The 24,199-nt window shown below is 34.4% G+C and overlaps 3 protein-coding genes and 2 non-coding genes across 7 annotated transcripts; 2 read left to right on the forward strand and 3 right to left on the reverse strand.

Moving 5' to 3' along the window:
- Window positions 1-484: 484 nt before the first annotated feature.
- Window positions 485-2,398, reverse strand: LOC125607957 (protein LURP-one-related 17-like). The gene is made up of 2 exons (XM_048777534.1): window positions 2,028-2,398; window positions 485-980 (listed from the first exon to the last, which is right to left on the reverse strand). The coding sequence occupies exons 1-2, from the start codon at window positions 2,310-2,312 to the stop codon at window positions 594-596; spliced, it is 672 nt and encodes a 223-aa protein (XP_048633491.1). The 5' UTR covers window positions 2,313-2,398; the 3' UTR covers window positions 485-593.
- Window positions 2,399-7,776: 5,378 nt separating this feature from the next.
- Window positions 7,777-10,306, reverse strand: LOC106364515. The gene is made up of 6 exons (XR_007339009.1): window positions 9,736-10,306; window positions 9,381-9,657; window positions 8,709-8,997; window positions 8,489-8,599; window positions 8,214-8,416; window positions 7,777-8,131 (listed from the first exon to the last, which is right to left on the reverse strand). It is a non-coding gene; the product is annotated as an uncharacterized LOC106364515 (transcript).
- Window positions 10,307-10,968: 662 nt separating this feature from the next.
- Window positions 10,969-11,052, forward strand: TRNAL-CAA. The gene has a single exon. It is a non-coding gene; the product is annotated as a tRNA-Leu (tRNA).
- Window positions 11,053-11,186: 134 nt separating this feature from the next.
- On the reverse strand, window positions 11,187-14,642 carry LOC106446302 (cation/H(+) antiporter 18). Of its 2 annotated transcripts, none has more exons than XM_013888000.3 (4): window positions 14,373-14,642; window positions 13,748-13,974; window positions 12,660-13,661; window positions 11,187-12,583 (listed from the first exon to the last, which is right to left on the reverse strand). In XM_013888000.3, exons 2-4 carry the CDS (start codon window positions 13,937-13,939, stop codon window positions 11,378-11,380), a joined length of 2,400 nt encoding a protein of 799 aa, XP_013743454.2. In that variant the 5' UTR covers window positions 13,940-13,974; window positions 14,373-14,642; the 3' UTR covers window positions 11,187-11,377. The 2 variants fall into 2 exon arrangements, with proteins under 2 accessions (XP_013743454.2, XP_048633494.1); XM_048777537.1 differs by lacking the exon at window positions 14,373-14,642 and adding an exon at window positions 14,221-14,359.
- Window positions 14,643-19,706: 5,064 nt separating this feature from the next.
- LOC106446301 (uncharacterized protein At5g41620) lies at window positions 19,707-22,322 on the forward strand. Of its 2 annotated transcripts, none has more exons than XM_013887999.3 (3): window positions 19,707-20,194; window positions 20,529-20,654; window positions 20,929-22,322. In XM_013887999.3, exons 1-3 carry the CDS (start codon window positions 19,817-19,819, stop codon window positions 22,210-22,212), a joined length of 1,788 nt encoding a protein of 595 aa, XP_013743453.2. In that variant the 5' UTR covers window positions 19,707-19,816; the 3' UTR covers window positions 22,213-22,322. The 2 variants fall into 2 exon arrangements, with proteins under 2 accessions (XP_013743453.2, XP_022566609.2); XM_022710888.2 differs by lacking the exon at window positions 19,707-20,194 and adding an exon at window positions 20,199-20,440.
- The last annotated feature ends 1,877 nt before the right edge of the window (window positions 22,323-24,199 follow it).

Below are 24,199 nucleotides of genomic sequence, written 5' to 3' on the forward strand. Positions count from 1 at the left end.
TTTTTATACTATCTAACTTAAAAGTGAAGATTACAGGCTAAAAATAAAAGATGCAATTTTAGTTACTAACTCTGCCAATTTAAAATAATCTTTTTTGCACCAAATAAAAAAACTCAGAACAATAAACTTATTGTAACACATATAAAACTACTAAAAAAACTTTTTAACAAATTCAGAGAAACATCAAACATATAAACATACCTTCAGCCATTTGAACACTAAAAATAACGCTCATAAACTCACCACAATTTAACCAGTTTTAGTCACCAAAGCGACTTCCAGTTTACTAAAAAAACCCACGAAACAATACACAATTTAACACAAAGTCTCACACCTACTGCACAGTTTCAATAACAACTTTACAAACTATTGCAAATCCTTGGCAACTTAAAGGGTAATAACAAAAAAAATCAATATCCCCGCGCTTGCGCGGGGGTTGGCCTCTAGTTTGAGTAATATTGTAATAAAATGGTTTGTAATGTTCAAAGTTAAATAAGCCTTGTAGTTAATTTTTATTATATATGTATTTTGTAAACATGTTTATTTGAAATAGTACTGATGTACAAATGAGAAGGAAAAAAATAAAGAGACTTTTATTTAGAGAACATTTGGTCTAATAACAAAACCAAAGCCATCGCTAAACCGGTGTCAAAATCTGGACTAACAACCAGATCAAAAACATCTGAACCAAACCGGACTCCTTTAGTTCTGGCCTCTTTTCTTTTGATCTCCACCACTGTCCGGTTTGATGGGACGTGCATTATCTTACACGATTTACATCTGTACGATCCTTTGATGACGTAAGAATTCTTCTTATCGAACGGCGCTGAATATACGTACGCCAAAATGTTGGAATTGGTGCTCAAAATATTCATCTTCAAGTTCTTCCTCATGTACCAGATTGGGCTCTTTGGTACTTTTGCTTCGCCATTAGTATCCTTTGCTTCATATATTCCCCAACTACCTGCTAGCGTAATTTTCTAACCAGTACAAAGAAAAACTCATTTTAGTATATGCATGCACATGACCGTAACATTTTAACATTTAGACCCAAAAAAAACATGACCGTAACATTGATATCACAAATCCAAATTAATAGATGTTTATTTTCGTGAATGGTTGTCTAAATAGCCGGTTTGTTATATGTAAAATTATTGTTTATGTAAATTTATGATAATATGAAATAGACTAATAGTCAAAACTTTTGTGCTGGATGGAATATGTAGAGATATATTCTCAATGAATATGACGGGTTATTCGAAATTCATGCCAATACTGTCCACATGCAGAATACTTGTGTATTTTTGACGTGACCGATTCTGGACGGTGGTGTAGTTGGTCCCACTCAGTCTTAATTTATACTATACGTATATAATATCTTCTTTCATAATGTACAACTCTTTTTCTTATTGTTAGAGCACCTACAATAATGTTACTCAAAACGGAGTTTTTAGAAAAAATGTATTTTGATTTTTTAAATATTTTTTTTTTTCTTTTTAGATAAAATAAAAAATAAATATCAACCAATCGCGGATCACCACATGTCGTTGGAACTCGCAAATAGTGCAAGTATTTACTAAGAAAGAATTCTTATTTAAGAATTTTAAGGATTGAATCCTTAACTTTTGGTGGAATCCACCGATTATTTAATTATTTTTACCTTAAGAACTCTCTCTTAAGGATTCCCATTGCGGGTGCTCTTATAACTCTACAAAGATATCTTTAATCGGCTAAAACCAATCTGTCATTTACTCTAAAATTGTCATTAACGAAAGGAAATACTCAGATTCATTGACTTGAAGATTTCCTAGGCAATCTAATCTGAATATCTGATAATAGCTCGAGTTATGCACTTATCAAACAAAAAAAAGGCTATGTATGTATCGTTGTGAGCAAGGTACTAGGTGTAATTGTTAACAATCTAATGGTTTGATGTTAGAATCTTGAAGGAGGATATTGTAAACTACAATGAATTAAACTATCAGACATATGTACGTACGAGTACTTATTCTAATGAATGTATTTACCTTGGTACGGTGCATGAGGAGGACGGAGTTACCATCTTTGTCCATGAGGATAAGTTCTTCGGGTCGGGTTCGGGCATAGTTATCAACCCGGTAGATCAAATCTCCATTAGAGTCTATCACCGTGAAACCTTCACAACTAACCAGGAGCGATTTTCTCCATACTGTGAGTGTCGTACACGCGCCTCCGGTTTCTACGATGGAGGTGACGGCCACTATTGGTTGCGTGGAGGACAACACATCATCGCCGTGGACCGACCTTGACCGATGCTTCGAGAAAGGAAACATGTTCAGTTTTTTGGTGTTCTTGGTTTACTATTTTGGGAGTGATTAGATCTAATAAGTTCTCAACACAAATATGGTAAGGTTAGGTATATATATAGAGAAGATATATATAGATAAATGTGTGTGTGGACGCAGAAATATTATATTATTGTATTTATTCCATGATATAATATTGTCTTATTTATTATTTTTTTCATAATATTGTCGTCTACTCTTCTTTATTGCAACTCCGAGGTTGGTTTCTTTATAATAAGGCTTCGAATGTTACGAACTGTTCCGCCCCGCACTGCAGTTAACAGTAACAAAAATTTCTACATATACCATATATCTATATATTTTTATAACTGTTAAAATCGGACCGCAGTTAAACCACTTGTCCCGCACCGTTAAAACCGCTTGTCCCGCACCGCTAAAACCGCAGTTACCATTCGGAGCCTAAAAAAAGAGTTGTGCAATATGAAAATACATATATGTGCGACAATATTATTTTCCAAATGTTATAGTTTAGATTTAATATGTCACATTTATAGCGTTACTTTAAATATGGTTGAAAGCGTTAATAATGGTGAGTGTAATTTTCTTTCACAAAATGTTCATGAATTTTTTTTATAAACAAAGGGTCTAAATAGTGACAAATGGAATGAATAGGAAAAATCAATTCTTCTACATTCTCTAAATTTGATACCATCTATAAAAAATATTTTTTCAATATTTCTTTTCATTTCTTTTAACTTAAAAAATTATAAAGTAAAATTATTTTTTATCAAGGAAGCCCATTGGTCCAGTGATTTGACCAAGGGTTCATTAATGCTTCTACACCAAGAGGTTTGGGTTTCAATTCCTGGAGAAGCGGACTTATGCAAATTAAATGAAAAAAGACTTACTAGAAATCTACAGCATGGCGCAAGGAGTACCGTCAAGCATGAATTCTATAGAGCGGCTCAGGTGATGCAGTCAAGCGTGAATCTTTTTACGGCAGGTAGAATTGTCGGTTGTAGAATCGTTTGTAATATTTCATAATTATCGAGCGTTAAAAAAACTATTCTTTATCAAATTTCAGAACAATAAGGAACAAAAATTTCTATTATTTTGTTCCTCTCGCTTCTTTCCTTTTTATTTCTATTATTTTTTTGGTAGTCACTAAAGCCAAAGTGTTCATGAATTAGTACGGTAACATGTGAAAGCTGCAATATGATGGAGACTATACTGCATAGTATTAGTGTCTTCCGCATCATTGAGCACCAAAAGCTGAAAGGCATACATATCTGCAAGGCCTGCTGCAGTCCTCGTTCACAACTTTGTGGTCGGAGCTGATGGTGATGGTTATGGATACAAATGGAGGTTTGCTGGAGAGGTTCCTCACTCGATACACCTTGCAAGTAACTGTTTCTTTTCTGTGGCGGGAGAGGAATGAAAGACGGCATGGTGGCACACCTTTGTTGGTTGGTTCCCTGGTGAAGTTAATTGATAGACAAGTCAGGAACAGATGTCTCTCATTGCGACAAATAGGAGATTTGAAGTATACGGGAGCGTTAACTTTGTGGCTTGCCACAAGGTAGCAGAGTTGGGTTGTAACTAAGGTTTAGCTTTCTCAAAAAACAGATGCACTTGTTGTAAACAAAGCAGTTTTCTTTGAATAAATTTAACATATATTCAAAAAAAAAAACTTAACATGAAAGGAGGTAGAAATCTTTAAAAGTCATACTCAGATAGTCTTGCAGTAATTAACGTCATGGATTCGAAGGTTCAGATATAGTATCTCATCCGTTTTCGAAAGATCAATTTTTAGAATATTTACCCATATTAAAAGTATAACGAATGTTACAGTTAAAATTTAATTACTTTAATTATCATTTTTGTAACAATCTACTAATAATTATTTAATCAAATTTAAATATTTTCAAATAATATCTGTAAAATATAAAATTTATTAATATTAAAATATCTTATAAATCTAAAAAAATTATCTTTGTAAAACTAAAAAAATACATCTTAAAAATCTTCCGGTAACTAAAGGGAGTATCGTGTAATTAAGAACATCAAATTTTTTATGCATTTAACGTTTGAAACTTTTTGATCCAGTACGTTTACATCATGGCTTGTCTCTTGATACATCATGTACTTAAATTCCTCTTTTACAGATGTTGGAACTATTTTTTGAACATTATGAATAGTGTATTCATATGTCAAAAATGAAGTTTTATTTGAATGAAAAATGGAGGTCTAATGTGTGTGATTTGAGAAACTTATATAAAGTAGTAAATACACTCATTGGATATTTGAACTTGGATTTGGGTTTTGATTTGTTAGTTAGACTTCATGTTCATTAACTTAAATCAAATATATGTTGATCTTTTATATTGATAAAATATAAAAAAGAAATCAATTTTAAAGTATATTATTTTGTTTGAATTGGTCAAAACAATAATAATTTTATTCTTTAATTTCTTGGTTAAAATATGGAATAAATTCACATAATAATGACAAGAATTAAAAACTCCATTAGTGCACTATGGAGGTTTCATTTTTGTGTTGAAAAATGAAACTTGTGCTTCTCATTGTATTTCTATATAAAGGCTTGTGAGCCATTTAGAAAATACACACACCAACACATTCCTCTACTCAGAATAGTTATGCTAGTATATTTTTTTTTCTTTTGAGTCTGAGAGTATATCACAAAATTAGGGTCGATAGATTCTGTTGTTCGGTGATGGTAAACAGAAACAATGCTGCAGTTGTATCTTGAGAATCTGAGCGCTATAAAACCGTCACACTACAGGGCGTTTAAAGATTTAAGGAAAGAGATTAACTATCTCTACTCTGCAATTCTTTTTATTCTTATATTTCGGTATTGTAATTTTGATTTATGTTCTTATTATTTTTTTACAAATATCAGTTGTCCTATAGTAGTAAAATATGGTTCCTACAACAGATACAAATATAAATATGATCGCAGTTTACTCATTAACCTAAAAAAATCAATCTACTAACGATGCATTTGTGATCACCATGTGCATTTGTCACCATAAACATAAACCAAGATTCGACTATCAACAATCTTTTGTAATAAAACGGAATATCACTGCTCCTTGTATAGTATATTCCTGATTCAAACTCCCTTTGTCGAAGGCATGCGTGGCCGAACCTGATTGGGTAGTGATTGGCAGGTAACCAGACTTTAGTTCTGGCATGCATGGTTTTCTGAGATTGATTTGGATTAAACAATTTATATACTACTTTATCTTTTATGCATTATTAAAATCTATTACTGTATTAGGTAAGAACTTTTAGACTAGATCATTTATGCAAGGGTTCCAAATTAGGCCACGTAATAGATATGAGGTTCCAAGAATCTCTATTCTCTTTCTTTATCTACGAATCTTTCCTTTTGAAAGAAAAATTTCTTATCTTCTTAAAAGGCTGGTTATGTGGTAAATGATTTCTTACACACTAAAATATATAGTAATAAGTTGTATAAACAATTAAGCCAACTGCAATTGTGTAAACTGATACGCTTTCTCAATAACAATAACTTTACTATTAAAATTTAAGCAAAAAAAGAAACTATTATAACCCAAAAGATGATAATATTAGCGAATAGGAAAGAATTTTCTTGGGATAAATTAAAACAAAAGGAAAAAAAGAAAACTCAAAAAGAAAAGATAAGAGCATGATTAATTCCGGTCTTTTAGTCGGAGTTCTTAATTCATGATTTGACATTTTTTTTTACATTTTTCGGCTAAGAGCCGGTTCTTATATCTCTTATTTACGAGATAGTTATTAGTTTTTCTTTAAAATCTATAAAAAACTAAAAACCGTCTCTTATCTGAAATTAAAAACTCTAGTTAAGAGATTAGAGTTAATCATAATCTAATAATTTGAATATTCATATTGGAAAAGTAAATAAATAAGCGAGCTATCATTTTCAAACCTGATTTTGTTGATCTTTGGTTTGCCTTTTACTCCAAATAAATCCTTCAAGAGTGATGTAGACACAGTGAAGCACGTGTTGAACACGTGTCGCGGATTAAGCAGTAGAATGGGTTCCACTAAGGAAAGTTAGTTCTCAAGGCCAAGACCAAAACCACGTAGGTATAGATTAATCAACCCCACGTGCATGAGTCGTGACCAGTTTCTTCTCATCTTCCAGTCTTTAAATTCAGGACATTTCTAAAAACGCTGCGTGTAGGACTTTTGGGAGATTTTTGGACACATATTGTGGTGGCCCGTTAATAATTCTGGATTATAAAATTCTAAAAGCACTAGAGAATTTATCCGGGCTACGCCCGGAATTATTTAAATATCATTGTATTTAATATGTATATTACACATATACTACATCTATGTTATAAGAATATAAATAGTAAATTGAATTGAAAAAGAGTAATACTCACAATATTATTTTTACCATCTAAAATATGTATGGGATGATGGTCAAGTGTGAAATGAATAGACTTTGTTAGACTTTAGTTATTATCCAAAATATTTTTTTCTTACATATTTAGGTTATTATAAAAATATATTGTTAATCTCAGTTGATTAATATATTTTTTACTTTAAATCACTAAGCTTGCAGTTTTTACTTACAATTTAGCTCAAATTTATAGGATTATAAAATATTTGTGATTTTTAGAATCTATATGAGTTGATACACTTACTATGATGTCTTCAGGACTTATGCCCGTTGTAGAACAACTTTCAAAAGTTGACATCAACATTTGGTTAATGCTAACTTAAAGTGTTTATAAACTTAAAAATATCAGTATTTAAAAAGTAATAATTGTAAAACTGATTCTATAAGTTATTTTCACACATATCTTAGATCTTAGATTTTTAATGTATCACTTAGCTAGTATAGTTTCTGAAATATTCTAGTTTATTTTACGTGAAAATATTTTTTTGTCTAAAAATCAGTAAAAAAACTAAATTGTATAGACTTTTTATTTTAGTTATATATACTTCATCTATTTCTTGAAAAATGTCATTTTAACATTTTTCTTCTTAAACAAAGAATGTCACTTTAGAATTCCAATGCAAAAGTTATACATACTTTCAGCCTAATATTAATTTCGAAATCCTAGTGACAAAAAAAAATATTAATTTCAAAATCCATTAATGCTGAAAATAATTTAATTTATCTCAAATAGTATTGGTCAAATAGATGTAATTTATAAAATAATAAATGAATTCAATTTTTTTTTCTAAATCTGTGTGAACAATTTTAAGGTGATACTTTCTAAAAAAATAAGAAATGGAGGGAATAGTTTCTTACTTACTTTATATTTGAAGAATATTCAAACTTTTATTTTACATAGATATATGTTGTGATGGATAATATTTTTAAACCAAAATGCATAAGTAAATTATTATTTAGTTCTTAACAATAACATCAACAAATGATATGAGTAAAGTATGAATAGTTATATAATTTTAATTATATATTTGTTCTAAATCTATGCACACAAACTTAAAAAGAATTATTTTTTAAGATTTAGAAAATAAAGCACATTAACTATTTACCAAATCACAACTCAACCAATAGAAAATAAACTATGGAATAAAAATTCACATAGCATTAAAAGATATAAATTTATATTGAAAATTAAAAACTTAAACCAGACAGCTGTGTTTCTTGTTTTACTGTCAAGTTTTTGTTTTACCGAGCAGTAGGTGTTTCTGGCTCTTCTATGAAGAAGATAGTTTCCGTTTAAGGATCTCATTCTCTTTTCTCAGTTTCATTAGCTTCTGCTTCAATGTCTCGACCTGTCGATATGAAGTTGTATCCCTCTGCTTTTCGGCTACTGTTGTTCTACTTATAACCACTGCAAAGAATATAAAGGGACCTTCCATTAGGTTTGCAATAAAAAAATCTCCATAGATTCACAAACATATCAAAAGCACAACATGAAAGCTAGTAGTCTGCGTCATCTGCATCGTTAAGCCGTTCTTGATCATGAACAGCGCCAAAGACATCAAATTCCCTCTCTAGATCAAGCATCTCCTCGAAATATCTCTTGTTCATCTCTGCCATCTTCTTCTCCCTCTCTCCCATAATAGTTTTCATCTCTTTCTCTTGAAACTCTATGAAGCTTGAGAACTCCCAAGCCCTGAAGAAGATCAAATCAGAAGAATTTAGTTTTCACCAGTAGCGCAGGATTTATGTAAGTATGTATGCATACCTCTTGCTTATATCAACAACTTTAGCATGCTCCTGCTGTTGGAGCCTCTGGAAATTATGTTCCTTTGCGTCTCTTTTGACATGCATCTGTCTGTTTTAAGCTTTGGAAAAACTGTCATGTAATCCAATCTTCAAACCATCAAGGGTTTTTTTAAAAAAAATTTAAAAAAATTTACCAGTAGGAATTCAATACATAGTGTGTATTTTCGAGATTAAAACACCTCTTCTCTGTTCTGCGCATGCTGCATCTTCATGCTCTGTCTCAGAATTCCCAGAGATTCCTCAAGCTCCTTAAACCATGTTCAGAGCCTGCAACATCAACTAAGGAAAAACAATGCCTCCAAGACAACAGAACATACAGTTGCTTCAGCAACTTGACGCATTTCTTCAAAGAGAGTAGCTTCTTGTTTATGGCGACCACTGGTGTCAACAATAATAAGATCACAGTTTTCTTTCTTAAACGTATCAACTCCCTCAACAGCAATTTTTACAGGATAGGATTCCGTGTAGCTGCAAAGAATCACAACCCAGCATTAGCAATTCTATTATCACAGTATGCCATATAGAATATTTTCATTTTTTTTCCATCTCCCCCTATTACTGTCATTGATATAAATCCAAAACTACAAACAGCATAGTCAACAGTTTTTTCCATCTCCCCCTATTACTGTCATTGATGTAAATCCAAAACTACAAACAGCATAGTCAACAGAAGACCTCAACAGAGCCAATAAAGTATGACAAAACCTACTAAATCAAACGATTTTATAAACTTTAGACACTTACCCCACCCTACCGTGACAACTGAACTTAGATCACTCCTATACGTGAGCTAATGTTATATTATAAACATGCAAGAAGAAATCTGTTACTAAGAAAAGAAATGTTTATACCTTCCATAAAAGGGGATCCTAGCCTTGGTGGCATTCTGTTTCAGCTGATCGAAAGCACCAGCCCTGAAAGTATCCGCACACACCAGAGCAGGTTTGTAGCCTTTCTTCTGATGATAATAAGCATACTTGGTACACGTTGTGGTTTTACCAGCACCTAAACATTAATAGTTCACTGAGATTACACAAACAATCAAGAAACCAACTCAATCTACAAAGACCTCTCCTTAAACGCAGGCTTTCCTGGATCCAACATCTTACACAGTTCACTAAAGATAGCCTGAAACAAACAAACAATATGATCAGATTCAATAACGAATCAAATCCGATTTCTAATCGAATCCCAAATTGAAAAAACCTGCTCAATGATCTGTCGCTTGTTGTGGCCTGCGGCTAGCTTCTCGAGGTTAACGATCTTCTTGATATTGTTCTGCATCTCCCTCATGAGAGGGAAAGAGACATCCGAATGGAGAAGAGCACGAGTGATCTCTTTCAAGCACTCGTTGAGAACCTTCTCATCGATGTTCGTCCCATTGCTCATCTTCTGCAAGGCGCTGGCGATCTGCCCGCCGAGCTCCGCTAAAACCATCTTCGCTGCTGGGGGATTCGACTAAGATCGAGAGAGAAAGGATCGGGATTGAGGAATTAGGGTTTTGATTCGGAGATCTTTCGTCAGCGATTTGACTCAGCTCCCTTACTTCCTGGTACAATCTCATCCCGTCTTTGGATTGATGCAGTAATAATGGATATTAAAGAGTATTAGAACTGGGAGACAAACGTTACGAATGATTAGCAGAGGAGGTGAAATTACAGAAAACTGAAACGAAGTTCAATAGTCGGAGACGATCAACAATGAACGAAGAACATTAGGTTTTGGAGCAGTGCTGACGTGGTAAAAAGAAACCTTTCTATTGGTTGATTATTGGATCCTATGTGGACACCTTATCTGTTGAGTATATCTAACTTTTAGTATAGGATAGATTTTGATCGTTATCAACTTGTAGATAAATCTTAATATGAAAAATATACCTTTTTTTTCCAAAATAAAGTTTAGGAGATAATCTATGAAACAAGTACCATTTACACGATAATGTTTATGACAATATTTTTTAAAATATTTTTTTTCTCAAATTTGGTAAAAAGTACTCCCTCTGTTCCTTAATATTATATATTTTAGAAAAAAAATTTGTTTTAAAAAGATCTATTTTTTACATTTTCAAAACATGTTTTATTACCTAATTGCAAATTTCAAAAAATTTAATTGCACTTACTGAATTTTTATTGGTTTAAAATTATGGAACAATGATAAACACAAAAAAATATGCAAATTTAATGTATTTTATTAAAATGTGTGAAAAAAAGCAAAATATATAACATTAAAAAACAGATGGAGTATACATTATTTTGTTCGTTATAGTGTTAAGGAGATGATCTAATGGATTAGCTCCACTACTGGAGAGAGCATCGAAAGGTTTAGCAATCGTTTAGTTGCGTGGAAAAAGGTGCACAAAAGAAAGAAACAAAAAATTGACATTGTTTCGACATTTGTTTTATTGGTACTTATATACTACAGACGCAAACATAAACAGAAGTCAGGATGGCCGAGTGGTCCAAGGCGCCAGACTCAAGTTCTGGTCCTCGAAAGAGGGCGTGGGTTCAAACCCCACTTCTGACATTTACTTTTATCATTTAATTCTATTTTCATAATAAGTGAACTATGAGGAATAATTTCCAAAAGTTCATGTAATTTATATTTTTACGTTTAACTCTCGTAAACTTACATAATTTACTCAGGTAGTCAGGTAACAATTTTAAAACCAACAAATTCCATCACTTATCCCTTCTAGAAAGTAGAAACAGAGGCAAACTCAATCCAATTATTGGAGAAATGGTGAGAACAGTTTGCTTAACTATTTATCATGATTGAACCATACCCGTTAACCAACATTTCACTACCGTAAACCAACCCCAGAACCAAACCGAAAAGCTAAACAATTTATCTAATCAGTGTCTAACTCCGACCCAGCCGACGCCAAATCCGGAGCTGTTCCCGCTCCATTATACTGCTGAATCACCAGAACCGATGCTCTCGTCGGAGACTCCGTCGATATCAACAAACTCCCCACAGGTCCAAGCTCCGCACATTCGCTGTTCTCCCTAATCGCCAACGCGATTTCTCCACCTGGCATTCTACCAACCAGAAACAGATTACTCCGCCGCATCTCCTCAATCGCCGATCTAACATCCACGGCGGCGTTCTCCACTCGCTTCTCCACAAACTTCACCGATTCATCCACCGACGATTTCTTCCTGATCTCAGACATAACCTCCTCATCGGACTTCACGATTTTCCCATTCTCGTTATCCACATCGACACGTGTAATCTCTCCGACTCTCTCCGGCGATGTAACAAATCGGAGAACCGTCAACGATATTCCGGGATGCTCCGCCATACGTAATCCATACGCCAAAGCTTCACGATCGTCGCGTCCACCGAAGAACAACACCACGACGGAGTAAGAAACATCCTGAGCCGAGACTTGACTCGAACCGCCGAGTCCACGGTCTACGAATATCCCAACGGAGCAAGGAGCTTCGACCAAAACCCTCCGGTTAACCCAACGGTAATCTCCACGCGTCGTCTCCAACGAACCATCGACTTGCTGATGTTTGTGGAACGGTAAGATCACAATCGACGCTCGTTTTCTAGCTGCCGTCGTGCAGATGTCTTCGTGGATATCGGACATTGACGAGATCGCTGTCATTGGTCGGACGTTGACTCTGCTTAGCTGCTGAAAAGCTTGGAAGGCGACGACCACTTGATCCGCGTTGTTGTTGTTGCCTCTTCTGTTCCAGAAAGGCATTCCGTTTTTGCGGACTTTGTGAACCATTAGAATAGCTGAAGAGCGTTCTGATAGCTCTCGTAAGTGTAGAGCGTAGACGCATAGTCCTTCGCCTTTCTCTATGCCTCTTGAGGCTTCGAGGAGGTTTATCATTGAAGGGATGCTTCCTGCTCCGTGGAAACATGTTAGGATTCGGAGCTGTGTGTTTGTGTTGTTGTCTCGTTCCACCGTCCTGTGTTTGTATTCTCTTTCTTTCTTTGCTCTTCTCGCCGGTTTGTAAACTGCCATTACGATTGGTGTGGTCATGAAGGTTGTGAAGAGAGCCATTAGAACCATAATAGCAAATGTCTGATCGTTAAGAACCTGAGGAAGAAACCAAAACAGAGAAAAAGTTTAGTTATTACCATTACATCTTTCTTGAGGTTTTAATGTTTGTTACCTTTCGATCTTTCCCGATGTTGAGGACGATGAGTTCGACCAAGCCTTTAGTGTTCATGAGGAACCCTAAAGCTACAGCTTCTCTCATAGGTATCTTGAAGGCGAGGGAGACGCCTAGAGTGCCAACGATCTTACCGAAACAAGCAGTGAAGGTGACTAAAACCAGAAGACCCCAAGACTGAGCTCCTTGAATCGTCGCCACGTTTGTTTTCAAACCACTTGCCACAAAGTAAAGCGGCAAGAAGAGACCAGAGACAAGATCCTCCACCTTCTCAATGAGCGCACCAGCGAAAGGTCCTTCCTTTGGGATCAAAACACCCACCACAAAAGCACCAAACATGGAGTGGATCCCAATCGCATCGGTTATGAATCCACAAACAAGAACAACAGCCAAAGTGGCACAGATGTAGGTTTCTTCAATGGGTTCTCCCTCATGGCACCTCCTCGCAATCCATCTAAAGACCGGAGGAATGATGCAAATAGCAGCGACTACAAAACCGCACCCGGCGAGGAAAACCCAAAGAGAAACTAGAGCGGAGGTATCTGATCCAGAGAGAGCAATGGCTAGAGCGAGGAGAATCCAAGCAGCCACGTCGTTGACCGCAGCTGCTGACATGGCGAGTCGTCCAATCTCAGTGGTTAGAAGCTTGAGCTCAGCCAAGATACGAGCCAACACAGGGAAGGCAGTGATGGAGAGAGCCACACCCATGAAGATGAGAAAGGCCACACTGTCTACTCCTTTGGAGATTGTTGCTCTGAGAACAAACGAAGAACCAATGCCAAGAGCAAAGGGCAGTGAGATACCAGCCAGTGCAATCCCCAAAGCCTTTTTCCCCGTGTTGCGAAGAGATTTGGTGTCAATCTCCAAACCGGCGAGGAAAAGGAAGAAGAGAAGGCCAAGGTTAGCCAGAGTTTCTAGAACGGTTAGGCTATTCTTTGGGAACACAGCGTCTAGAAAAGCCTTGGAACGGCCAAGAAGAGACGGTCCAAGCATAATCCCACCCTGCAGATAAATCATTAATCATTCACCAAAATGAAACAAAACTGGTATTTGATCAAGGAGTGTAGGGAGATGAAGGGGAAGCTTACAATGACTTCTGCAACGACACGAGGCTGTCTAAGGGGTCTTAAAAGGTAAGCAAGGAGACGAGTGAGAATGATAACGATGACAATCTGAAGAATGGCAAGAGGCAACGCGAAGTCTATAGGGTTATCTCCTTGGAAAACTCCGTTAGAGGTTGCTTTCATAAAAGCTGGACAAGCTGAAGTATTTGCAGCCATTCTTGCAGACCAAAAGAAAGAAGCTTCTTTTGTTCCTGAAAATGAAATACAAAAAACAATGAAGCTTTGATCCAAAATCGTACTTATATATATACAAGAGAAAATCAGTCTTACTAAAGTCCTAATCCACAAGTCAAAGTCAAATACTTTTACAATCTTAATACCAACAGAATGGCAATAGATTGAATTAGATTTGGAGTCTGTTCAACTTCTTATCAATTAGATTCTCATAAACATTATATTAAGGGGAAAAAAAGAGAAGATTCCACCAACACACATACCACATGCATAGAGTTGCACCAGAGAGTACTACCATCCACAATTAGATTCTTAATTACTCCCAAAAAAATAAAAAAACCTAGGATCGCGAGAAACCTAGAAATTTCAGGAAACTAACTGATCAAAACAATCGTAAGATGAAGAGATGAGTTACCTGAAGAACTGGACGATCTCAACTACAAAAAAGAAAAGAACTTTGTTATATATGCTGCGACGAAATTAGCTGACATGTAAAGATCGAGGACGATGATTCGCTGGCGAAGGAAACGTCAAAGATTAGGGGACTGAAAACAAGTTGGATGGATACGACTTAAATAGAGAGAGAAAGAGAAGCGCAGTGTTTGAAAGCATATGAGCCCTTCTTCTTCTTCTCTCTATCAGATTCTTACTTAATGCTTAGTCACTCCTTTTTAACTTCTTACTTATTGCACTTTTTAATTGTTTTTGTTAGTCAGTCTGGTATCTCTCTTTAATATTTCGTTTCTTTTTATCAGAAAAAAAGGAGGCACCAAAGTCAACTTTTACCTCAGACTGCATTTAATAATTCGTTACTTAAACCTTTAGATTAGATGTTCGGTTGTTTGAAAGCGTGAATGTGAAATTATAAGATATTGATATGTAAATAGAAGTAGATATATATGGAAACATATAACTGTATTTTAGTTGTTGTTAAAAAGATTATTTCTTAAAACATATATTGTGTAGCTGTTAAGATCTAGTTCTTAAAATGGTTTATCTATTAATTTAAATAACTCTATGTAGTCATGATTTCAAGATTTTTGAAAAAAATATGACCAGTTTCATTGGAGAAGAGTCATAGGGTTTACATTTTTTTCTATATATACGAAATGTTTTAAATGTTGTTACGCTAAATTTTTCAAAATCTTCAAATTTCTATTATCATATAATTTATTGCCTTTTCATACCAATATTTATATTCGAATATATTTCTATGATTCGTTTACTTCAAAAAATATAGGAAAAACTCTTAACAAAGTTTATAGGTTTATCCTTAATATTTATTAAAAATCATATAATTTAAATGACATATGTCAATTTTAGTTGGACCATCAAAACTTAAATAATAATTTTTAATAGTCTAAAAACCAGTTAATATAAAGACTCTATTTTAATAAAATAGATGTGTGGACTATAATAATATGAGAAAAATATATTGTTCTGTTGTTGACATGATATTTTTTTATAGAATTCACGCATATCAAAAATATAAAAATATCTATAGTTAAAATTATTATCTATTTTGCTGTATAATTTTATCAATTAATAATATTTAATCAATCCAAATATATAACTTATTAACATTAATAACTAAAACTTTAATTTTTAAAAAAAAATTATATTTGTGAAACATAAAATAAATTAGAAATAAATTTAGAAATATCTTTTTTTTTCAAAAACAGAAAGAGTATATACAGTACAATGTATTATTGTTTTTTTTATCATTGATAAAACTCTTAAAATGTTATTTATTTTTTAGAGCAAATTACAAAATTATTGCTTCTATTAGCTGATCAAATTAAAATATAGCAAAGATTGTTGGATCCATATGTTAAAATTTACTGAACTTATAATCCAAATCATATTGATTCAATTTGTCAGTGGTAAATATTAATTGTACCTACAACATGTTTTAAAAAAGAAATTAATATGAACCAAAGGTGAACGAAAACTTATAATCCAAGTCCTATTGATTCAATTTGCCAGTGGTACAAATTGTACCTACAATATGTTATAAAAAAAAAATACTAATATGAACCAGAGACCAAAGGTGGACGAAGTCATCGTTGTGAGAGACTCCACATCTTAATTTTTTTTTTAAAAGGAAGCAAATGCTATACTTTAAACTGCTGCCGTTCAACATGTTCATGAATATCCCCCCTACCCCCCAGCCCTCTTGATGTTCTTACTAAGTAATATACGTACGGTTGGCATTTATGTAGGGCTGGGCAAATAAACCGAACCCGAAAACGCGAACCGAATCCGATCCGATAAAAATGAATCCGAACCGATCCGAACCCGACGTAAATACCGAATGGATCTTGTTTTGTGGTATTCTGGGTTATGGATATTATCCGAACCGAACCCGAATCTAAATGGATATCCGATAGAACCCAAAACATTCAAAACCTCGAAAAGATCTTGTACCAAACATGATCTCAATTCCTAATATTTATCCAAAATACTCTAAGAAATACTGAACATCTAAAATACTTATTTATTACATGAAGGTTGGTGGTTCTATTACATGAAGGTTGATGGTTGAAGATGACCGTTGAATCTTGAAGTATTTAGATTTAGATTTTGTTTTCGTTAAACAATGTTTCTCATTTCATGAGAACTTGGTTTTTATTTTATGTTTTTATTTATTTTATTTTATTTTTATCAGTAAATATGTTTATTTTTCGTTTGATTTTGAATGATCACGGTTGATGTTTCTTATTTTTGAATCGATTTTACTTAAGTTTTGGTTACAAAATAGGTACAAATCAGGTATTTTAAAACTGAAGAACCGATTCTACTCATGTTTTGATTATAAAATAGGTAAAAATCAGGTATCTTTAAACCGAAAAACCGATTGGGACCCGAACCCGAAAATATATTGGGTTATACCAGTTCTTTGAAGATTTACTAACCCGACCCGAATCCGATAGAACCCTACCGGTCCCGTACCGAATTTTCATATAATCCGAATGGGGCTGATTTTGATAAACCCGAAAAACCGAAACCCGATTAGATAAAACCGAAACCCGATTGGGACCCCGAATGCCCATGCCTATATTAATTTATCAAAATTAATTATCATTTCAATATTAATAGCTTATAAAAGCCTACTATTGTTAGATAATATTGCTGTGATTCATTCACACGGAATCATTAGGTTTTAATCGCACTTTCAAAATACTATACTAGTTTTTATTTAAAATTATTTATTTAAAATTATAATTTCTTTATTAAAAAACCTTTCTTATATAGAGAAGTGAAAACATTATAAAATTGCTGATGAAATAAAACTAAAAAAGGATGAAAATGCCACCTACTTAAAGACCATCTCTATCCATGTTCTATAATATATTTTAAAATAGAGTGAAAAATAAAATAATAAATAAATAATAAAATATTACTATATTTTTCATTTTGGAGTAAATTACGAAGCGGGGTTGGAAGTATCCTTAGAACTAGAACGATTAGAGTGAGTTCCATAATCAAATTAGCTTCTGATCCACATCAAAACCAGTAGTCGTCAGGGCGAAAGATGGATGTGTGAAGTTACGCCGGATGAGGACACCTTCATCACAAGTGACACCCAAATGAAATCTTCTATTTTGTTTCATTCCATAATTCATAGATTGCAGCAGTCCAAAACTGAAAAGTCCCGAGAGTAGATGTATTGTTTCTAAGCAATGACAGTATCCATACCAACACACTATCCCTATGACTATGATATAAATATATATAGAATATTCTATAAAGCTTAATTTTGATAGTTTACAAAATTCGTGGTATAAATATAATATAGTAATTTTTATTCTATATCTATATTTATGTAACAGCAAACAATCAAAATTATATTTAAATATGGAATAGGCCCAAAAAAAAAAGAAATATCACATATGGTAGTAGGTTAGGTCTGAATAGAAATCTAAATTAATAATTTAGATACTAGATTATCATTTTTATTCATACCGGGCCGTCTTTAGATTATATTTAAAGCAATTATGTTATCTTTTGAAGCCGAAAGGAGTCATTATCATTTTATTTAAATATTATTATCAATGTTGATGATGATGCAATGCAAAATCTATGTACCAGTGATGTTATTCATATTTAACTCTGATGCTGATTCAGTTGCTAAACTGGCTCTTGCTACTTGCTAGTTCTGTTGTACCAGCCTCCTTTATTGGAGTGTAAGACCTTTTCTATTGAATGAATGTTGTGTTTGCTCAAAAAAAAAAAACTATGTCAAAAGAATATATAATTCAATAAATTCTTAACAAAATGATTAGTAATAATGAATCGTATGTGTACGTTTGCTGTGGAGAATACGGTGTCATCGAGGTTTGGGTGAATCTAAACTTTACACAGACAAAATGTGAACTGAATCATCGAATATTCCACTCTTAATAATAAAACAACGAGTATTCTGGTAAAATTAATACATTTTGCATGATATTATCACTTGGAGCCGAGCATTTTATCCATTAAATTTGATTTGATTCGTCATTCGTTTCAATCCGATCCGAAAATTTTGAATATTCGTAAACTTTTAAAGTAATGCAAGTACTAAAATCAATATCCATTAAAATTGAAGCAAATCCCAAATATTAAAATTTTAGGAAACGAATATTCGCTCGATCCGACAATATATAAATACATGTATATCTCGATTATATTTTTGAAATGTATAAAATTATATAATTATTATTCTAATATATGATTTGACAAATTCTATTCACATTGTTAATTATATAAAAATATTACATAAAAAAGAAGAGAACAAAATTTATGACAATTATAACTTTTTCTTAAGTTTTGTGCTATTATAAATGTTAACTAAGTTTAAAAGGTTTACAAATATGTAGATTCACTACTTCTTTTATTTTTTATTTTATATATCATCATGAAAAATATATTTTACAAAACAAATTTGTATCGATTTTTTAAGATTATTTGTATTAATCAAAACATATGAGATATCTGTAAGTATTCGTAAATATCGGCAAATATCTATTTATTTTCTGGATATCCGTTTTTCCGATATCTATATTTTTCCAAAGCAAATCAAAAAACTAAATATTCGTAACATATAAAGCAAATCACAAATACCTTCAAAAACTTGGATATCCGATCCGTGCCCATCCCTAATTATCACTGTAGAAAATTCAAACCACAGTTATTTCGATAGAGTACAAAACAGTTGTACTAGTTAAACCCAGCTCGTTGATCATTAAGTAAATATTAAAAAGATTGTTTGTTAAAAATAAAGACCGTACGAATGATCTAATAATTTCATGAATTTATCAAATTGTAAGAGATGTATTCATTCTGAGATTTAAATGTGTGTAAAATATGGATGGACAAGGGCTCTTTCAAGGAATTTGTGAGTGTTTTCTTGTGTGGGATCTTTCTTTGATTTGCTAATAGAATTTACATATGAGAAAAAGCCCAAATATTAATCGAACCCGGGCCCTGTCCGCCAAGCTATTGAATATTCATTTCCCTCCACGGAGAAGAAAATGGGCCAAAATACAATGAACGCACACGCGCCAAGAACATCAAGTTACAGTACTGTCGGAATATTACAGCATCCCAGTTTTTCACGTGTTAATATATTATTTGTTAATGTTAAAACACTTAAGGTGATAGTGATGTGACTGAAACAAACTGGATTGTAGCAATCAAAGAAAAGATTAAGCAACCCCACTTCAAAGTATCCAAGGTCTTAAAACACCCACACCACACACAGGTGAAACAAATTCTCAAGACAATTTGCGAGATATGTATGAATTGGATTTGATTTAAAAGAAAAAAAAGAAGAAAAAGGCGAAACCTTTATGCTTTTCTTTTTCACCTAAAAAGATGGAAAGTAAAGTAACAGGAGGAGAAGAAGAAAGGGGAGAGAGACAGAAAGTGGAGAGATTGGTGGAAAAGTTGAAAAATTATACTACTACCAAAAATAATAATAATGGAGATGGACCTTCAACTCCGGTGCACGTTAGCTTCTCCGGCTCTTCTAAATTATTCTCACCATCAGACGTTGTTTCATCACGAAAGCTCGCTGCTGCTTTCTGGGAGTTTCATCACTACTACTGCTACCAAGAAGAAGATCGCTCCTTCTTTTCTCCTCCTCCTGCTGCTGCTGAAATGCACCGCCGACAGCGCCACGGCAAGGCGGTGGTTAAGGAGAATGGTCTCGACCTCTCTCAGTTCCTCCGAGATCCCTCTCCTGATCATCAGGTCTCTCTCCCTTTTGGCTACAATTGATTGGTTTGTACTAGTTTCACCCACCTTTACCCTGTTCTTGCCTTTCTAGCTCAAGTTATTGGATCTCCTCAGGTTTCAAGTGTGAATGAACAAGAGATTAACACAAGTTCCGTAGTTGGAAGAATCCTTAGTAATATATAAGATAGATAGGCAAATCCTATTATTACTAATTGCTTTTAGGTTGGAAGCTCATCTAAGTTAACATAGCTTTGGTTTTGAGTAAGTGTTTATGGTTCTTGTCTAATTGATGTCGCGTAGAGCTTTGGTTTTGGTTAAGGTTTCTGAAAATAGTACTTCGTTCTCACAGCCAGAGAGTGCAGGAAGTCTAAGGAGGCAGATCGGTCAAGTTCTGATGAAACATCATCAATCACTCGAAAGAAACAATCACGCTCTTCAGCCTGTATCTCCTGCTAGTTATGGAAGCTCTCTTGAGGTTTACTATCGAATACTTTCCTCTATTTCAAATTAGTTGTCGTTCTAGAATTTTTTGCACACAAATAAAGAAATAGTTAAATTAATTTTGCCACCATTAGTATTGCATAACATTTTTTGTATTAGTTTAATTTTTTTAAAAATTGCATTAAAATAATAAAACCATACTTAGGAAATTTTATGCTACAAAAGATACTTAATATGAAATGAAGGGAGTAGCATTTTGATTGTTCGTGTTTTTTGGGATATATGTATTCACACACTTAAGATTACAGGTTGCGCCATACAACAAAGCAGTGACTCCAAGCAGCTCACTAGAGTTCCGAGGAAGACAATCTAGAGAACCTCAATACAATCTCAAAACATCAACTGAACTTCTCAAGGTACTGAACCGTATTTGGAGCCTCGAGGAGCAGCACGCAGCCAACATCTCCTTGATAAAATCTCTCAAAACCGAGCTGGCTCATTCGCGTGTTCGAATCAAAGAGCTTCTTAGGTATCAACAAGCTGATAGACACGAGCTAAACGGTGTGGTGAAGCAGCTCACTGAGGAAAACCTCTCGAGGAAGAACAAAGAAGCTGAACGGATTCAGTCTGTGAGGAAAGAGTTGGAAGACGAGCGGAAACTTCGAAAACGTTCCGAGAGTATGCAGAGGAAACTGGCGAGAGAGCTCTCTGAAGTGAAGTCTTCGTTGTCTGAGTGCGTCAAGGAGGTTGAGAGAGGGAATAAGTCAAAGAAGATGGTGGAGATACTCTGCGATGAGTTTGCTAAAGGGATCAAGAGCTACGAAGAGGAGTTTCACGGTTTAAAGCACAAGAATTGGGCTGGTCGGGAGGAAAGAGATCAGATGGTTCTTCATATCGCAGAATCTTGGCTTGACGAAAGGATGCAAATGAGATTAGAAGGAGGAGGAGAAGATGTGTTGGATAAGCTCGGGGTTGAGATAGAGACATTCCTTCAGGCTAAGCGTAGGAGTTCACTTGAATCTGTTCCGTTTAATGCATTGAGTGCACCACCGCATGATGTGGAGTGTGAGGAAGACTCTGGGGCAAGCGACTCGAATTGCTTCGAGCTCAAGAAACCTGTTGAGTCTCATGTAAACGAAACTGAAACGAACAAAGACGATGAAAAGCCAAAAGGAATGATTGGAAGTCCGTCGAGTTTCCAAGTGAAGTTCGAGGATCAAATGGCGTGGGCTATGTCTAGTAACGGGAAGAAGAAAACAAAAACCATCAAAGAAGAAGATGATGATGCAGAGCCTGAGAAGAACAAGCAAGAGAATGAAACTACAAGCAAGAATGATGTGATGGGGGAAATGATTCGGACACACAGAAGATTATTGTCTGAAACTGGGGAAGCTTCTTGTAGTAGTTACCCATCTTCTTGGAGACAAGCGAGTCCAGTTCGACAATGGACTTCAAGAACCGTAACAGGTGAAATTCTTGGCTCCTCCGAGACGTCTGCTGCTATTGGGATAGCTCAAGGAGTCAAGGATAATACTTTGAAAACAAAACTCGCAAAGAGTTCTAAGTCTCGTCTTCGGCTGTTCAAAGGCTGATTCATATTCATTGTCTCTGGATATTTTTTCTTTTTGTATATTTCGATTTCTACGAATTTTGGGACCTTGTAAACATAATCAATCGTTTTATATAGTCTGTTTTATTTTCATAGCACAAGTCTTGAGTTTCATTTGATACTTAGTTTATCCAAATGGGATTTGAAGAGTTTTTGTAACCATGAAGGTTACATGTTAGGCCTTTATAAGCCTGAATAATCAAGCCTGCTAAGGAACCAACTCTGCATTGCATACTTCCTTTTAAAAATAAAATCATTTGCATAAACCATTTTGAAGTTATAATAAACCAATGTCGCTTTTGGTTATGAGTTATGAAACTAGACAAACTTTGTGGGCTAAACGACCAACTGCTTTTCCCGCATTTGGTTTATAGGAGTCAGCTATCAAGTTGATTGGGTAGGAGGATTGTTCTGTAAAATTGGGGATCTAAAACTCATCTCATGAATCATGATCAACAAAGAGTTGTTATGGTATGCCTTTCTCGATCGATTAGCCCCCTCAATGATGATATAAAATAGTTTAGAGAGATAACATTTTACTCTCAGTGTGATATTTGTGGAGATGGTTCATGATTGACACGCCCTTGTAATGAATATACATATATCCTGAAAGTGATATATTCATTTCCACACAATCTTTTGAAATTGACAAGGTCCATTGACTTGATGAACTTTTGATAGTGCTTTTGTAGTTGTTGAGCTGTTGACTATGTTATTAGTCAGCATTTTACAAACTGCCTCCACAGCTTTGGAGCATTTTTTATTTTATCTCATTTTTAATTTATTTTTATGAAGTGGGTTGAGATTGTTTCAAGATCTTGTCAATATTTATGATAAGCTGGGGACCATTATGCTTGTAGTTGGTTACAAACAAAAAGAACAAAAAATTGCGCACCGAATCCCAAATGTTGGACATTACCAATGCACACTTTGATCTAGTGCTTAATTACTTACAGATCTTTGTTTTGAAAATTTGAAACCCTATTATTAAAGTTTGATATTTCATCATGCAACAACCGAATCACTCATTTCAGATATGACAAAATACTAGTTGGCCAAATCGTGTACTCAACATATAGACATTTCTCTCATATATTCTCGGAATAATTAAAAATAGCAATTTAGAAAACATATATTTAAGTTGCAGTCTAACGTACGTACAAGTATAGTTATGTAAACAAAAATAAGCATACAAAAAATAACCCTTTTTTTTTTTTTTTTTTTTTTTTTTTTCACAAGTCTGTTAAGGCAAATCTGGCTAGGAATGTCATTCACTTCCTCACTGATGAGAATAATAGAAGGGTGTTTGATGGACAGGAAATGAAGAACATGGTCATTCGATTCTATTCCTATCTTCAAGGGAGATCGAATGTGGCAGTTACTCCTTATGCAGTTGGATATATTCGGGAAATTCACCCTTATCGACACGACTCCTCTCGAACTGATGTTTTGGTGGCAATTCCAACGGATGAGGAGATCAGGGAAATCGTCTTCTCCTTGCCAAAATGCAAAGCTCCAGGACCAGACGGATTCACCTCAGAATTCTTCACCTCGTCTTGGGATCTGGTTGGGAGAGATTTGATTAGCGCAGTGCAGAGCTTTTTTCTTACGTCTTATATGCCAAGACAGACTAACGCAACAGTGATTTCTTTGATTCCTAAGATAGCTGGAGCGTCTGCTCTGACAGATTTCAGGCCAGTCTCATTATGCAATACTGTCTACAAAATTATCTCAAAGACCCTCTCTGCTAGGCTTAAGACTATCACTCAGGATACGGTTCAAAGGAACCAAGTGGGTTTTGTGAAGGGCAGAGTGCTTTGTGAAAATGTTTTACTTGCGTCTGAGCTGGTTGCTGATTTCCACAAGAGGGGAAGAATCACCAAAGGCTGTCTTCAGGTTGATATCTCCAAAGCCTTTGATAGCATTGAATGGGGATTTATTCTCAATATTCTTATTGCCTTCAACCTTCC

Source organism: Brassica napus, chromosome A4 (genome assembly GCF_020379485.1).
Source record: "Brassica napus cultivar Da-Ae chromosome A4, Da-Ae, whole genome shotgun sequence".
Lineage (NCBI taxonomy): Eukaryota > Viridiplantae > Streptophyta > Magnoliopsida > Brassicales > Brassicaceae > Brassica > Brassica napus.

Coding starts and splice junctions, on each gene's coding strand:
- LOC125607957 (XM_048777534.1), bottom strand. CDS start 2,312: ATGTTTCCTTTCTCGAAGCATCGGTCAAGGTCGGTCCACGGCGATGAT. Junction 981..2,027: donor TCCTCATGCACCGTACCAAG/GTAAATACATTC, acceptor TGTACTGGTTAG/AAAATTACGCTAGCAGGTAG.
- LOC106446302 (XM_013888000.3), bottom strand. CDS start 13,939: ATGGCTGCAAATACTTCAGCTTGTCCAGCTTTTATGAAAGCAACCTCT. Junction 13,662..13,747: donor GTGTCGTTGCAGAAGTCATT/GTAAGCTTCCCC, acceptor ATTTATCTGCAG/GGTGGGATTATGCTTGGACC. Junction 12,584..12,659: donor ACATCGGGAAAGATCGAAAG/GTAACAAACATT, acceptor TTTCTTCCTCAG/GTTCTTAACGATCAGACATT.
- LOC106446301 (XM_013887999.3), top strand. CDS start 19,817: ATGGAAAGTAAAGTAACAGGAGGAGAAGAAGAAAGGGGAGAGAGACAG. Junction 20,195..20,528: donor ATCCCTCTCCTGATCATCAG/GTCTCTCTCCCT, acceptor TCGTTCTCACAG/CCAGAGAGTGCAGGAAGTCT. Junction 20,655..20,928: donor GTTATGGAAGCTCTCTTGAG/GTTTACTATCGA, acceptor TTAAGATTACAG/GTTGCGCCATACAACAAAGC.